The 15,370-nt window shown below is 41.1% G+C and overlaps 1 protein-coding gene across 1 annotated transcript; it reads left to right on the top strand.

Annotated features, from left to right (window-relative positions):
- Positions 1-11,982: 11,982 nt before the first annotated feature.
- On the top strand, positions 11,983-13,839 carry LOC117186740. Its single transcript, XM_033387908.1, has 2 exons — positions 11,983-12,171; positions 12,232-13,839. Exon 2 carries the CDS (start codon positions 12,535-12,537, stop codon positions 13,765-13,767), a length of 1,233 nt encoding a protein of 410 aa, XP_033243799.1. The 5' UTR covers positions 11,983-12,171; positions 12,232-12,534; the 3' UTR covers positions 13,768-13,839.
- The last annotated feature ends 1,531 nt before the right edge of the window (positions 13,840-15,370 follow it).

Genomic DNA, 15,370 nt, shown 5'->3' with positions numbered 1-15,370 from the left:
GTTCGACTCGTGGAATTGTGATCGGTTTCGTGGGTGTGACTCGACTGCGTGCAGCTAGCAAATGAGTTTGAATCATTCCGTTTGGTAGCTCTGCACGAATATATGCACATGCTGCATACGCCAGTGATGATCCATCGCAGAAAACATGTAGCTGTAATGACGCAAGCTCGTGGATGTTGAAGCGCAGCCATCGTGGTACTTGAATTTGCTCGACATATGGCAAGTTCTGTATGAATCCCTGCCATCTATCAAGCAGTTCGGTTGGCAGCGGTTCATCCCAGTCCAGTTGTGCTAGGCTGCCATCGTTGCGTTTGATGCGGGCCATCCATGAGTCCTTGAGTATCGCCTTTGCGGTCATGACACAGGGCGTGATGAAACCTAATGGGTCGTACAGTCGGGCGACTGTGGAAAGTAAAGAACGTTTAGTATGTGCGTGACTGATTTCAAAATTTATCTTGAACCCAAAATAGTCTTGATGTGGATGCCAATAGAGGCCTAAGGTTTTAACGGGATCTTGGTACTCAAACTCTAATAATGTCTTATGAGATAAATGGTCTGGAGGTATGTCTTGTAGCAGAGAAGCGTCATTCGCAGACCACTTTCGAAGCTCCATTCCTGCTGATCGTAAGGCTCCGATCAATTGATTTTGAATTTCTAATGCTCCTTCGCGAGTGGAAGCTCCGCTTTGTACGTCGTCCACGTATATTTCGTGTCGAAGGACCCTTTCCGCGAGTGGGTATCGGTCTCGTTCATCCTGCGCCAGTTGATGTATGACGCGAATGGCTGTGTAAGGAGCTGAAGCGGTTCCAAACGTAACTGTGTTGAGATAATACTCAGCTACTTGGTTGTGTTCGTCATGCCAAAAGATGCGTTGATATTGCGAATCCTCTGCATTCATGTCAATGCATCTATACATCTTCTGAATGTCGGCAGCAAAAACAAAACGATGGAAACGCCAATTCAGGACCACGCCGGCTAGATCGTTTTGGAGCGCTGGTCCGGTGCATAGGACGTCATTGAGCGATTTTCCGTTTGACGTTTTACAGGAGGCGTCATATACTACTCTAACCTTAGTAGTGACACTTTCCTCTTTAAATACTGCGTGATGAGGCAAGGTGCAACATGTGGACTCGATTCCATTCTCCTTGCTAATGATGCAATGCTGCTGCTCCTTGGTTGTTACTTTGGTCACCTGGCCTAGTTGAAAGTACTCCTTCATGACTTCCGAATATTTGGCTTGCAGCTCCGGCTGCCTTTGGAATCTTCGTTGAAGCATTTGGAATCGATTAATCGCGATTTGACGTGATTTGCCTAGCACCTGCGAAGGGTCAAACAAACGCTTAAGTGGTAACCGTACCAAATACTTGCCGTTTCGTTGACGGATGTGAGTTCGTTTAAAATGCTCCTCGCACCATCGCTCTTCTGGTGTGAGCTGTTTTGCAGAACCGAGATGCTCCATTTCGAAGAATTTCTGGACGAGATTCTCTAGCCTGTTGTGGTGACATCTAATGGTGACAGCGTGTGAGCGTGTGGAAGTGGCTCGACCAAAGACTATCCAGCCCAGCTGGGTGTGCTGTGCAATTGGTTGGTTCTCCTTTCCTCTGCGGATATCTGAAAGCAGGATCTGTGGGATTACGTCCGCTCCCAGCAGAAGATCAATCCGTTGTGATTTGTAGAACCTGGGATCGGCGAGTTCTATTCCGTTCAAATGAGGACATTGCTGCAATTTGATGGATTTTGAAGGTAATTGCGATGTAAGCGTTTTAAGTATAAACGCAGTATCAATGGTAGTACAAAACTGCGAAGTACAAGAACTTAATGCCAATTCTGTAGTGTAGGTACACCTGTTCTTGGAGGTGGTCCCAACTCCAGCAATTTCTGCCGAAATTGGATGCCGCTTGAGGTTGAGAGCCTGCACTGTGTGCTCTGTAATGAGGGTTCCTTCCGAGCCTGAATCCACTAACGCACGTACCACCGCTGATTGACCAGTGTGGGGGTTGTGGATTGTGACCAGGGCAGTGGCCAGAAGGACAGTGCTGGGTTCGTGATGCGTTGCCGTAGCGGAGACTAGTTGCGCAGAGTGTGTTCTCACAGACGAGTCGGTCGCTGCAGACTGTGGATGACCACCGGAACTAGTGTTGGGAACAACTGGGAGAGGCTGTGCAGTGCTCTGAGTAGGAAGTGGGGTCCTAGCGTAGAGTTGTGTAGGTGTAGCCCTGCCAGATGAGTCGCTCGTTGTATACTGCCAGGAGTTACCGGAACGAGCGCTATGGGAGGCTGCGTGAGGCTGTGTTGCCACCTGAGCAGGAGTTGGGAAGTGCAGCAGTGTATGGTGTCTTTGACCACACTGCGTGCAGTTCCTTTTACTGGTACATTTTGAAAGTGCATGGGAACGGCTCAGACAGTTGAGGCATGCCTTTGCATGATCGACGATGGCTTTCCTTGCAAAGCAGTCCTTGGACAAAAGGTCCGGGCAATGCCGAAGATTGTGACTGTCGCTACAGTGAGGGCAGCGAGTGTGTTCGGCAACCGCAGTCTTGGCATGGAAACTGTTGCCCTTGTATGTTACGTTGCCAACTGACTTCTTCGGGTGCCTTTGATTGACAGGCTGCGGCACAGGTGTCCGCGTCGTGGAGTGGCCTCGGTTTTCGAACACATCGATGCTGACGAGACGGTCGTTGAGAAATGATTGTAGCTGAGAAAAGGTGGCAAGTTCGGCAGAGCTACCGAGATGGAGCTCCCAAGCTTGCAGTGTCGTGCTTGGCAGTCTGGAAGTGAGATGATGAGCCATCCAATGCTGAACATCTAGATTCTTGAAAGCATTGAGACAAACCGTCGCAACATTAAGCATATGTTTTATATCAGCAGACTGCTCCTTTGTCAACTGTGGCAAGTCATACAAACCGTTCATATGGTACATAAACTGCAGCCGTTTGTTGTCGTATCGCTTGAGGACGAGACTCCAAGCTGTTGCATAGTTATTTCCCGCAAGCGCCATCTGCTGAATATCCTCGTCGCGATCCGAGGGAAGAGCTTGCTTCAGGAAATGAAACCTTTGGACGTCGGACAGTTTCTGGTTGTTATGGATGAGTTGAACAAATGCATCGTGAAATGCCGGCCAATCCACAAACTTGCCTGTAAATGTCGGTACAGGTAGCTTGGGCAATTGCACTGATGATACGGATGGATTTGCTGGCTCCGGATTCTGCTGTACCGGTGGTGCTCTTGGACATACATTTTCGTAGGCCTCTGATATGATGCTGAATGCCGTTGTATAGTCTTCATCAAAGCGAAAGGCCACTTCGCTGGACACATAACTATGCGTACTTGGACATCGAAGTATTAGCAAACGTTGATGATTTTGCTCAAATTCACCTAAGAACCGTTGCAAAGTTTGTAAGCGCGTTTGAAAATAAGCTTTTGTTTTCCGATCTGCGCCATCCTTTCTGAAATTACGCACCGTTTGATTAACCCTCGCAATGAGATTTGTCTGAATAACACTGAGATTGTCGATCTCCACCTGAGGATCGGCTTCGAGGTCGTGGGACTCGGCTGTTGACATGTTGCTGTTATATGTGTATGTACCTTTCTCACCCTTAGTTGCACTCTCTTTGACCTTGTACAAATACCCACAACGAAACACTTACTCTGGTACTCGGGAGTGCTTCTCTTTGCTTAAAGCGTAGCTTAAGAGAACTTGCGAGTCGTTGTTGTTGGTGTTGTCCGAGCGGAGAGCAGAAACTGTGCTACTGTGAGCGTTGAGTTGAGGCCTTGTGTCTAGAGATGATGTGCAGCAACAGAACGCTCGTTGGTCTCTTGGTCTCTGCTTTGCACGAGAGAGAGGCTGCTGTCTAACCGTCGGCTTGTGTTGTTGTTGTGTGCTACTGTCCAGGCGCAGAGCTATCGTCTGGTCTTCTTTGTCCCTGCTTCGTGCGAGAGATAGCGGCTGTTGGATAAACCGTTGGTTTGCGTTGTGTTTGCCGTTTACAGTTGCAGCCGGTAAAATATGATTTTATTTGTACATTTAACTGAACGCGGAACGAGGTAGAATCAGATGCGTATAGTACGAATTAAACGCGGTTCCCCCCATGGGCCACCAAAAATGTTGTGAAATCCTCGATACGAGATTTCAATGTTGAGCAGAAATGCTCTGGGGAATCTTTGCGTTTAATAATGTACTACACGATATAGACAATTCGATATTTATTCATTTGGACTTCAATCAACTTAAACTTTAATCTTAATCGCGTATAGAGTATGTATGTATGTAATGGGTAATACGGGTTTAAGCGCGGCCGGCTGCAACTGCTAATTGTCGTTGTGATTTCGTCGAAACGCAAACGAAGACTCTTCATGGTGATCGGAAACGAGGTTACGCCGCCCTAGCATGAAACGACGCAGTTCTCCGAGTGGGCAATCGCAGTTAGAGCGCTCTCACTCTCTTTGTAGTTTAACCCTTAGAAAACCGTCCAGGTGGATTGAACCAATACGTAGGATGGAGGAAAGCTGCAGAAACTGCAGTGAAATTATATAAGAAAGGAAGTAAGCAATATTATATTGCCTTAACAATTTTAAGAAACAAAATAACAGGACCAGCACATGACGCACTGACCAACCACGGGACAGTTTTAAATTTTGATGCCATACTTTCACGACTTGACTTTGTTTACAGTGACAAGAGACCAATTTACATAATAGAACAGGAGTTAAGCGTTCTCCGACAAGGGAACCTTTCAATAATAGATTTCTATAACGAGGTTAACAAGAAAATGACCTTGTTAATAAATAAGACAATAATGACTCACGGAAAGGACAGTGAAATCACAAAAGAATAAAAAAAAAAAATTTGAGACAATGCCTTACGCATTTTTGTCACTGGCCTAAACGGCGGCATTGCAGAAATCCTATTTTCATTGAATCCCCCAGATTTACCGAATGCCTTGGCAAAGGTACAGGAATTGCAATCAAATAACATTCGGGCCCAATTTGCCTACCAATTCAGTGGCCCCAGAAATTCAGGGAATAATAGTTACAATACATTAAGATTCAACCAACGACAACCAAGGACTAATAGTTCACCATTCGACCAAAAAAGGGATTTTCAGAGGAATAACATGTCATGGGGACAACCCTATTTCTTGGGTAATAGACAACAAAATCAGGCCCCAGTACCAATGGATGTAGACGAATCATTACAAATCCAGAACCGACAGAACAGCAATCAATTCAGGGGAAATAATAATAATAATAATAATAGATATTATCGGGAGAATACTAATGGTTATTATAGGAGAAATAATAACAATTATAACCAAGCTCAGCATTCTAGGGCAAACGTAGTACCGAATAATCAATATAACGCAAATCAAGCGCAGAAACGTAAACCAAATGAAACGGCGGAACAACCGGCTAATAAAGCAATGCGGATAAATAACATTGAGGAGGACCATTTTTTAGATCAGCCCCCGAAGTAGGTCTGCCCTACTTAAAAAGAGTAGATAAAAAAATAAACAGGGAATTAAAAGTTTTGATAGATACGGGAGCAACTTCCTGTTATATAAAAAAGGGAATTTACGAAAATAAAAAAGAATTATCAATTTATAAGAAAGTTGCTACAGTAAATGGGTTTTCAATAACTAAATATTTCCATAATATAACTATTTTCAACACAAAACAAGTGTTTTACGAAATAGATGGAATGGGGGCAGATTTACTAATAGGATTTAACCTATTAAAGAAAATCGGAGCTGTTATTGATACAGGAAAGGGGACTTTAAGTTATAAAGACAATGAAGAGAAACTAATATATGACGAGGTCCTTTCTTTAAACAAATTAACCTTTATAGAAGAAAAAACCATCCTTCCATTGAAGGAATATATAATAAAAAAATATTTTGAAGAAGAAAAAGAAATGAAAAGTGATTCAGTAAAGGTAGAAGGAAGTTTATATAGCTTGGGATCAAAAAATCCTGAGCACGCCGACGAAGAATTATCCGTCAATAGTTTGGGATTCAAATATCCTGAACCCCCCGTCGTTGAATTATCCGACACTAAAAGTTTGAATAGTTTGGGATTAAAGAATCCTGAACACGCCGTCGTTGAATTATCCGACAATGAACAATTTAAAAGTTTGGGATGCAAAAATCCTGAACGCGCCGTCGTAGAAATATCCGACATACAAAGTTATGCAAATTCGGAATTGAAAAAAATGAAATTGTATAACACAATAACCTACAAAGAGGACAATTTAGAAAATCTCAGAGAGAAAATGGTATCTATCATCGAAGAAGACCATGCCAATATAGATTTACAGTTACCGTTCAGAACGGATATAAAAGGAGAGATTAACACTGAACATGATAGACCGGTATATGGCAAACAGTATCCATACGCTTATTCGGTTAACGATTTCATTAATAACGAAATAAGTAAAATGTTAGATGAAGGTATAATCAGACCTAGTAAAAGCCCATATAATTCACCGGTAATAGTAGTACCAAAGAAGGGAGTAAATGAGGACGGAACTCCTAAGCATAGATTAGTAATAGACTTTAAGAAACTTAATGAAAACACCATACCGGATAGATACCCTATGCAAGATCCTTCAGTAATCCTTGCCAATTTAGGTAAGGCAAAGTATTTCTCGGCCATTGATTTAGAGTCAAGATTCTATCAGATTTTAATGAGGGAATCAGATATTGAAAAAACATCTTTTTCCATAAATAACGGCAAATATGAATTTCTAAGAATGCCTATGGGATTGACAAACGCTCCCAGGATTTTCCAAAGGGCAATGGACGATATACTTAGAGAACAAGTTGGGAAAACTTGTCACGTCTATATGGACGATATAATAATATTTTCAAAAACTATAGAACAACATTATAAAGATCTAAGTCATATAATACAGATATTGCAAAACGCTAATATGAAAATTTCCCTAGAGAAGTCTAAATTCTTTCAATTGGAAACCAAATTTCTGGGATACATTGTTTCCCAAAATATCATTAAAACAGATCCAGACAAAATCTCCACAATACAAAACTATCCAATTCCTAAAAATATCAGAGAGCTACGTACGTAGCTTCTTAGGACTAACAGGGTATTACAGAAAATTTGTCCGAAATTATGCCACAATTGCCAAACCATTAACAAAATATCTGAGTGGAGTAAATGGGAAAGTTTCACGAAGGGCATCCAAGAAAACATTAATACAGCTGGATGAACCAGCAATTGGAGCATTTAATAATTTAAAGGACAGTTTAATAGCACATATTGAATTAGTACAACCAGATTACAATAAAAAATTCACATCACAAATTCACAGGTGCAGTTTTGTCGCAAGATGGGAATCCCATAACATTTATTTCTAAAACTTTAAGTAAAACCGAGCAATTATATGCTACTAATAAAAAGGAATTATTAGCTATTGTATGGGAATTAAAAAATTTGCGAAATTATTTATACGGAGTGAGTGGAATTGAAATACATACAGATCACCAACCTTTGTCCTTTGCAATGTCGCAAAAAAATCCAAATGTTGAAATGAAACGTTGGTATTACTTCATAGAAAGTTTCACACCAAAAATCATTTATAAGCCAGGCTCAACTAACGTAGTAGCGGACGCTTTATCTCGGATTAAAATAAATCATATGACAGATAGTGATGTCGACCAGACAGAATCAGAATCAGACATAAATACTCAGCATTCAGCAGAGAGTAGTTTTGAAAACGTCATTCAAGAGACTAGCAAGCCTTTAAACCAATTTAAACAGCAGCTACTATTAGCGCAAGGGAGATTCACAGTTCATGAGTTCGTAAAAGTTTATGAAAATACCCGACATATTATTGAATTTGATACGGTTGACAATCTGCTAATCATTTTAAAGGAATTTATTCAGCCTCACTTAACCACAGGAATACACTGCACTTTAGAAGATTTATACCTTATCCAAAATAAGCTAAAGGAAAACTTCATAAATAAATTTCTCTTCACGAGAAAGTTCCTCCAAGATGTAGTAAATTCAGAAGATAAAGCTATAATTATAGAAGAAACACATTGCAGAGCCCATAGAGGACTAGACGAAAATTACAAACAAATAACTAAGTTGTATTATTGGCCAAACCTGCACAAAAAATTAAAAGAATCTATAACAAAAATTGTGAGATCTGTAACAAAAACAAATATCACAGACACCCTGTAAAAATTCCAATTGGGGAAGCTCCCATTCCAGCAAAAGAAGGAGATCAATTACACTTAGACATATACTATGCCCAAAACCTAACATTCATAACTTGTATAGATTCTTATTCCAAATACTTGGTGGTCAAGGAAATTCAAAGTAAATTAAACATTGAAAATAAGGTAATGGAAATTTTGCAACACTTTCCGTTAGCAACATCATTAATGACTGACAACGAACCAAGCTTTACTTCAGCACAATTTAGATCATTCATACAAAGAAGTAACTTAACTATTTATTATGCTGATCCCAGACACAGCACCTCAAATGGTCAGGTAGAAAGGGTACATTCCACACTAACAGAAATAGCGCGGTGCATCAAGGATGAACTAAATCTAACAGATTATTCAGAAATAATAATAAGGGCGGCACTGAAATATAACCTGACGATACATTCAACGACCAATCAAATGCCATATGACATATTGTATAACAATATAGAGCACAAAAATAATCCAATATTACTTAAGGAAGCTCAGACCAAAATGCTTAAGCTACGTAACAAAGATTATAAATTAGGAGAAGTAGTTTATGAAAAGAAATTCGGGGAAAGAAATAAACTTCAATCCCGATACAAAAAGCAGGTAGTTAAGGAAAATCGACCGAATAAAATTGTAATCAACAATAGAAACAGAATTATACATAAAGATAACATTAAATATTAAATATTTTTTCCAGAAAATGTATGCGAATATACTTATACTGACTTTTGTTATATTGACGACTTCGGAAGTAATTTACTATACGCATAGTGACTATCTATTGCTCAAAGACGACAGAGACGTTTACACTTATGAAACATACGCTGAACTTTTCCATATTACTAATTTGAGTTTTTATAGAGAGATAATTGATATAGAATCCAAATATGTCAACAAATCAATTAATTCAGACGATGAGTGGGAAATATCAATGGACTTAAGTCTATTAAAATTAATGATTTCAGAATTAGTTCCAAAACGGAATAAAAGGGGAATTAATGAATTAGGTACCATTTGGAAATGGATAGCAGGCAGCCCTGATCATGACGACTTTTTGAAAATACAAAATAAAGTAAATGAATTAACTGAAAATAATAATAAACAATTTGTAATAAATTCCAAATTTTTCAAAGAAATTGAATTGCTATCAAATTCATTAAAAAATGTCATCTTCAATGAAGAAACGATACTGAGAAAGCATCGTTTAAAATTAATAACTTTTGACCTACTAAATTTAGTTGATACCATAACCCTCTTAAAAGTAAACATTTTCAATACAAAAATTTTAAATAAAAACGAAATAGAGGACATTTATAAGCATGAACGAGGGGGAACGTTGTGAGTTGCTGCGGACACCGCAACTCAACGGTTATACCCGATACTAAGTCAGTATGGCTCTGCTCCGGCAGACGCCGCTAATATTAAACGACACGACAAAGAGTGCGTGCGAGAGAGACAGAAAATCAGTCCGAGCGTGACGTCGGGCGCTGCGTAGCCACTGCAAATTGATTTGTTCCTATTGGCTATAAAAATGATCTGATCTGATCCAGATTCAGCAATCTGATATATATGATCATTATCTATGATTCTGCGTTTTTAGTTTTCTCGTATCCTCAATATTGTGGATGCAACAGATTTTCGTCCTTTGTGGGGGCGGAAGGGGGTGGGGCAAAACTTTGAGATATACGTTTTATAGTGAGATCTAACAGGAGTGCGGATACCAAATTTGGTTACTCTAGCCTTAATAGTCTCTGAGATTTTTGAATATCCCCAGATTTTCGTCCTTTGCGGGGCGGAAGGGGTGTGGCGAAATTTTGAAACAAACTCGTCTCGGTCCGATATATTAGGAGTGTGGATACAAAATTTGGTTGCTCTAGCTTTTGTAGTCTCTGAGATCTAGGCGCTAATGTTTTACTCTAAGCAAAGCCGCCTATGCTACGTGTGTGTTAGAGAGAGACAGGGCGAGAAAAAATGAAATTGTTTTCTTGATGCTGGCTATAATAATAATACGATCCAATTCAGATTCCGCAGTCTTAAAGATATGGTCATTCTCTACAATTCTACGTTTTTGGTTTTCTCATATCTTTAAAATTGTGGATGCCACAGATATTCGTCCTTTGTGGGGGCGGAAGTGGGCGGGGCGAAGTTTTGAAATATTTTTGTAGCAGTGACATATCACAGAAGTCTGGATCCAAAACATCGTTGCTCTAGCTCTTATAGTCTTTGAGCACTAGGCGCTGAAGGGGACGGACAGACGGACAGACGGACAGACGGACGGACGGACAGACAGACAGGGCTCAATCGTCTCGGCTATTGATGCTGATCAAGAATATATTTACTTTATGGGGTCGGAAACGATTCCTTCTGGACGTTACACACATCCACTTTTACCACAAATCTAATATACCCCAATACTCATTTTGAGTATCGGGTATAAAAACATCCTGTTGAACTGTCTGATCTGCTGGACATTGCAACGGTTAAAATAATTCGAAGTGCAGATTTAATAATCATTTATATAAAATATCCTCAAATTAAAGATATTTGCAAGTTTTACCATGCAAGAGCCATCTCACAAAATGATGGAATGTTAGTTATAAGTGAAAAAGTTTGTGAATGTAAGGAGAAATACTATTTAATGAATAATTTTAAAAGTGAAACTTTTAACAATTACGCACAAATAAATTTAAAGAAGACCTGTTTCACCAATTTACTTAATGGCTTTAAAGCCAACTGCACTAAAAAAAGGGAAAAAAACAAAGAAATAGACATCATTCAGGATGGTGCCATATTAGTTTCAGGCAAAAATATCGTAGACAATACTACTTTGTTAGGTTCGTATCTCCTTATATTCAACAACACAATTTTAATAAATAATATAACCCACATAAATGATAAGGGTAAAATTCTAAGATATATATCGCATCATAGATATAGCGATTTTGAATTAGTTGATTATATACAATCGAATGCTAAGCAATTTTCTTTTGATAATGTTAATATTTTAAATCCCCTTATAACATTAGTTAATACGGCCTTACCATTAACAACATTATTTTTAATCATTTTGATATTGATAATGTTATTTTACTTCGGCTATAAACTAACCAAATTTGTACTTATTAAATCAATAAGAATACCGTCAGAAGAAATAGTGGAAAGCAGCATTCAAATACTGTCAGAAGAAATTAGAGCTCTATCAGAACTTCAAAATGTATCGGGACGAAACATTTAAGAATGGGGGGAGTTAACGTACCCAATTCTATTGAGCTCTTATACGAGTTGTAAACAATCTTTGGCTTTCCAAAACGAAAACAATTTCAATCTTGGGCCTCCGCCTAATTGATTTCTAAGATGTACAATCTCAATGGCTCCCGCCACAATCCCAATCTTTGACACTCGCCTAAATGGAAAACCAATGTTTGCCCACACCCGGCTTCTCATAAACAATCTCACACCCGGCTTTCTGCAGATCCTGCACTTTAGGCATTTTACAGTTCTCTCTTTGGATGACGAAATCCAATACTCGGGATGGCGAAATCAATTGAAATGTTTATAGAAAAACTATTCCCGAAAGGGATCGACGATGCAAAGATCAAAAAGTTCAAGTCAGTCTTGATCCAGAAGCGACACCGAAAAGTCGAGCTAAAAACTAAGATCGCGCAAACCCTTTGTCCGGAATCCTTTGTGACCCTCAACTTAAATCTATATCTGTAAACTTAGAAGTTAAATAAAAACTTTTTAAAAACGCAATCCGCTACCGCAGCTATTTAATTTATATACTTAGTTTTAAGCAAGGGCACAGATACCCTACATAAAGAAAAAAGAGAGAAGAAAAATGGCCACACTATGAAAAGACAAGAAGAAAAATGGTCACAATATGAAAAGACAAGAAGGTCACATTAGTTTGAGCAGTCGAAAAAAGAGCGGGGAGAAAAGACGAAGTGTGCGTAGATATATTACCTACATAGAAGAATAAAATGTATTAACCTCCTTTTGCAAATAGGAATTAAAACGCAACCAACGCCCAAGTACCTATGAAGATAAGCGATTATGTTTTATCCGCAATTCTCACGTTCCTGGACTCAACATCTTTTATTTCGATTCATGGAAGCCAATGACGCTAGAGTTCTTGGAGTTTGTATGAAGACGGGCAGAGACTCGTGGTGCAAGCACTGAAATATACTGGACATTGGAGAAGCGACGGAACCCACAAGGAGACGGTCATCTCGCTCGTGGGTGGATAATAAACATTGCAGAACACGGAGGCCAACGTGGGTGCGCACGTGGGGACGAGGACAACGTTGAGATGGGAAAAGTGGAAAGAGAATCCGCGCAAGGTGAAGCCTCAAATATGGAGGGGGCCGGGGCCGGCACATCAAAAGAAGCCCAATCACATGGCGTTGTTAACGTTATGATGGAGATGTGGCGCCAAATGCAAGAAGGTCAGCGGGCCAATGCAAAGCAAATGCAGCAGTTCCAAATGGAAGTTCTGCGGATGAATCAAATTCAAATGGAAAAAACTAATATACTTCTGCGATCCCTTGGTATTAGAGGAAGGACAACTGGCGAGCCAGGACCACAATCAACCACGGCTGAGCCCTCAGTGATATCAGACTCAGTCTCATCACCAAGGCAACCGGTTCCTTCTCAGGAAACGCAAAGAAAATTTTACGATCTACCGGAGTTTAATGGTGCTCCCGAAGAGTGGCCAATGTTCAACAAAGCTTTCACTATGACCACTGCAGAGTACGGATACAGTGACAGGCAAAATTTGTTACGCCTCCAAAAGGCAATAAAGGGCAAGGCTAGGGAGACCGTCGAATGTTTGCTTATTCACAGTTCTAACGTTTCAAATATTTTAGAGACCCTTAAACAAAATTTTGGTAGACCGGAGAAACTCGTAAAAAGCCAGATTAGTCGCGTTAGAGAATTTCCGAGCATTCGCGAAGGGAGATTGGAACAATTAGTAGAGTTAAAAATGAAAGTACAAAACTTGGCTTCATTCTTAGAAGCAGCTAACGCGCATCAGCAGTTAAAAAACCCAACATTAATGGAGGAGTTAATCTTAAAGTTGCCAGTGCAACAGAGACTGGAGTGGGCACACCATTCCAAGCAACTCGGAAATGAAAAATCGATCCGTCATTTTAGTCTATGGCTTCAGGGATTGGCCGAAGAGGTGCAAGACACAGGATTAGTTGACGATCAGGCGACGTTCAAGCCAAAGAAGGAAAAGTCGAGACTATTCCATGCAAACGACATCGGACTTGTAACCATGAAGGCGTGCTCCGCCTGCAATGGGAAACACGACTTGGAAAACTGTAACTCATTTGCCCAGTTAGAACTTGAGAAAAAATGGCAGCATGTAAGGGAAAGAAAATTATGCTTCAATTGCCTAAAGTACGGCCATCGTAGTCAAAAATGTAGACGACATCACCAATGTGGACTTGATGAATTTATAGATCGTTTTAGGCATCCAGGACTCACCGTTTCTGATATTCGGCAAGAAACGAATCTTCTGATTCGACATATTCAACTGTGAATGGACATAAAGGAGATTCGACGCAATGGTCAAGTCATGAAGACCAGTTTTATTAGTTCGCTCAACCCGTTCACCGATCATTCTGGACTACTTAGAATTGGAGGTCGTCTTCGCAACTCATCGCTAGGATTTGACGCTCAGCACCCACTGATTATGCCAAAGGGACATTCCATTACTTTTGCGCTGATAAGACATTTTCACGAAAGGAACCTCCATGCCGGACCTCGCGCCCTGCTATCCAAAATTCGGCTGGAATATTGGTCCATTGGAGGTATTAAAGCAGTGACAAGGGTCGTCAGCAAGTGTGTGAGATGCTTCAGGCCTAGGCCGCGCATGGTTGAACGCATCATGGGAGACCTACCTAAGGAACGTTTGGAAGGATCTCGAGCTTTTGAAGTCACTGGAGTAGATTACTGTGGACCTTTTCTCTACTCAATTTTTAACTCTCGCCCTTTACTCTCGCTTTCAGAAAATCCTGATGATTTAGACGTTTTGACTCCTGCTCATCTGCTTCTAGGCGGCCCCCATGAGCAAATCCTCGAGCCTGAGCTGACGAAGCTGAACTACAATCGTCTGGATGGCTGGCAGCGGGTCACCCAACTACAACAAATATTTTGGAGACGTTGGCGCGAAGGGTATCTCACTCTTTTGCAAGAGCGTGCGAAGTGGCGTACCTCCGCGCAAAACATCTGTAAAAACGATCTCGTTCTGGTGAAGGACGAAAATCTTCCTCCAATGCGTTGGCCACTGGCTAGAGTGGTCGATGTCGTTATGGGCAAGGACGGAGTGTGTCGCGTCGCTGGCTTGAAGACATCCTCAGGAAACATCAGGAGGGCGGTCAGTCGGCTATGTTTGCTGCCCCTTAAGGAATCTGTTGAGAGACTAGCTCCCAACGGAGGGAGTATGTTCGGGCCAGTCGCCGACGATATGCGATAACAAATGATTTTTACAGTGGGCATTGCAAATGACAACCAACAACAAATGCATTCCCTTTGAGCCGCACCTGGCAACTGGCAATAATTATGCTGCTTGACCCGATATACTCTCCCCGTTGAAGGCCTGACTTTCAACAGCATCTGTAAGACACAGCTTGTTGAAGGCGCGCTTGGTGATTCGTGATGATGATTCAGCACAGCGACGCGGGATGCACCACTTTGAGCGCTGCTGCTCCTTCCACCGGGACCAGAAAAGCTGCTGCAGGTACGATACGCGCTGCCAGCCATCCAGGCGGTCGAAGTTTAGCTGCGTGACGTCAGGCTCAGCGAACCACGAGGGCCATTCCAGCAGCGCCTTCTGATGGTCATCGCTAATGACTAGACGCTTTACCGTTGTGTTTTGCGTTGTGTGACCAAATTTAACGCCCCATTTGTCTGGAACATATGAAGTGCTTTAGTCCAACTGTAGATAAGAACTTTATCAGCTCCAGAAAAACAGCCTTGGTAGCAAAACAAATCAAGACGCAGACGTAGCACTTGATTGGAGCCTTGTTGCGTGCCTCTGGCTTGCAGAAAAACGGCCCACAAAAGTCCACGCCTGTGATGTCAAAGGCATGAGATGGTTCCTTCGGAAGATCAGCCATAATGAGCTTTGGTTGCTCTAGCTT

The sequence above is a fragment of the Drosophila miranda genome, chromosome XR (genome assembly GCF_003369915.1).
Source record: "Drosophila miranda strain MSH22 chromosome XR, D.miranda_PacBio2.1, whole genome shotgun sequence".
Classification (NCBI taxonomy): Eukaryota; Metazoa; Arthropoda; class Insecta; order Diptera; family Drosophilidae; genus Drosophila; species Drosophila miranda.
This window is presented reverse-complemented; position numbering and strand designations above follow the sequence as displayed.

Bases quoted from the DNA above. Each gene is read 5' to 3' on its own strand.
- LOC117186740 (XM_033387908.1), top strand. From the start codon at position 12,535: ATGGGAAAAGTGGAAAGAGAATCCGCGCAAGGTGAAGCCTCAAATATG.